This window comes from Acanthamoeba castellanii (assembly GCF_000313135.1).
Source record: "Acanthamoeba castellanii str. Neff unplaced genomic scaffold scf7180000084466, whole genome shotgun sequence".
In the NCBI taxonomy this organism is placed as follows: Eukaryota; Discosea; order Longamoebia; family Acanthamoebidae; genus Acanthamoeba; species Acanthamoeba castellanii.
This window is the reverse complement of record NW_004457619.1, coordinates 56,667-57,527: the sequence shown is the minus strand read 5'-3', so window position 1 is coordinate 57,527 and position 861 is coordinate 56,667. Positions and strand designations below refer to the sequence as shown.

Genomic DNA, 861 nt, shown 5'->3' with positions numbered 1-861 from the left:
CTGCCGGAGATCCAGTCGATGAAGTTCAAGGCGGTGACCGCCGACATCCGGGACGAGCTGCTCAAGCTGGAGCGAAGCTTCAACTCACAAAACTACAAATTCGGCCTGCTCTACTGCAAGAAGGGGCAGACCGAGAACGAAATGTTCACCAACGGTACGTGCCACCACCGTAACCACTCGCGTGTCGTGTGTGTCATATTTCTCTAACGATGACACGCATCATATCAATTCGCAGTGGTCGACAATTCCAACAAGTGCTATGAGCGATTCCTCAATTTCCTGGGCGAGAGAATCACGCTCAAGGGCTGGAAGAACTACACCGGCGGCCTCGATGTAAAGAGTACTTGTCCCCCTCCAAAAGTACTGGAATGACTGGAATGCCGCTGATGACGCCGTCACTCATGGCTGGTGGTGTGCAGACGAATCGACGGGAGACGAGTCGGTCTACAAAGAGTTCAGGGAGCAGCGGATCATGTTCCACGTCTCCACGCTGCTGCCCTACTACCCGCGGGACGAGCAGCAGGTTGAGCGCAAGCGACACCTGGGCAACGACATCGTGGTCATCGTCTTCCTCGAACCGGGCGCCCAATTCACGCCACGGCTCATGACCACCCAGTTCAATCGTACCGCCACCTCCACCTCCCTCTTCGCGCACCACACCCGCGCACACCAGATGAGTAACGAAGTCTGGACTGACCTGTGGTCGTGCCCCCCAGATATTTATTGTGTGGTGCAAATGGAGGACGCCGACTCGGATGTGCCGGCGGTGCGCGTCGAGTACGCCGCGAAGGTACCTTCACCCCGCACCACACAGTCGTTTGGTCCTGCGGCCTGACTCTCTTCTGTTCGTGTGCCAACGTT

General features: G+C 57.0%; 1 protein-coding gene across 1 annotated transcript; it reads left to right on the top strand.

The window, feature by feature from the left end:
• Positions 1-18: 18 nt before the first annotated feature.
• ACA1_322880 (GTPase-activating Rap/Ran-GAP domain family protein 3, putative) lies at positions 19-622 on the top strand (the record flags this gene model as incomplete). The annotated part of the gene is made up of 3 exons (XM_004349516.1): positions 19-154; positions 236-340; positions 420-622. Coding segments are annotated over 3 exons (444 nt in total), but the record flags the coding sequence as incomplete, so codon positions are not given.
• Positions 623-861: the final 239 nt, after the last annotated feature.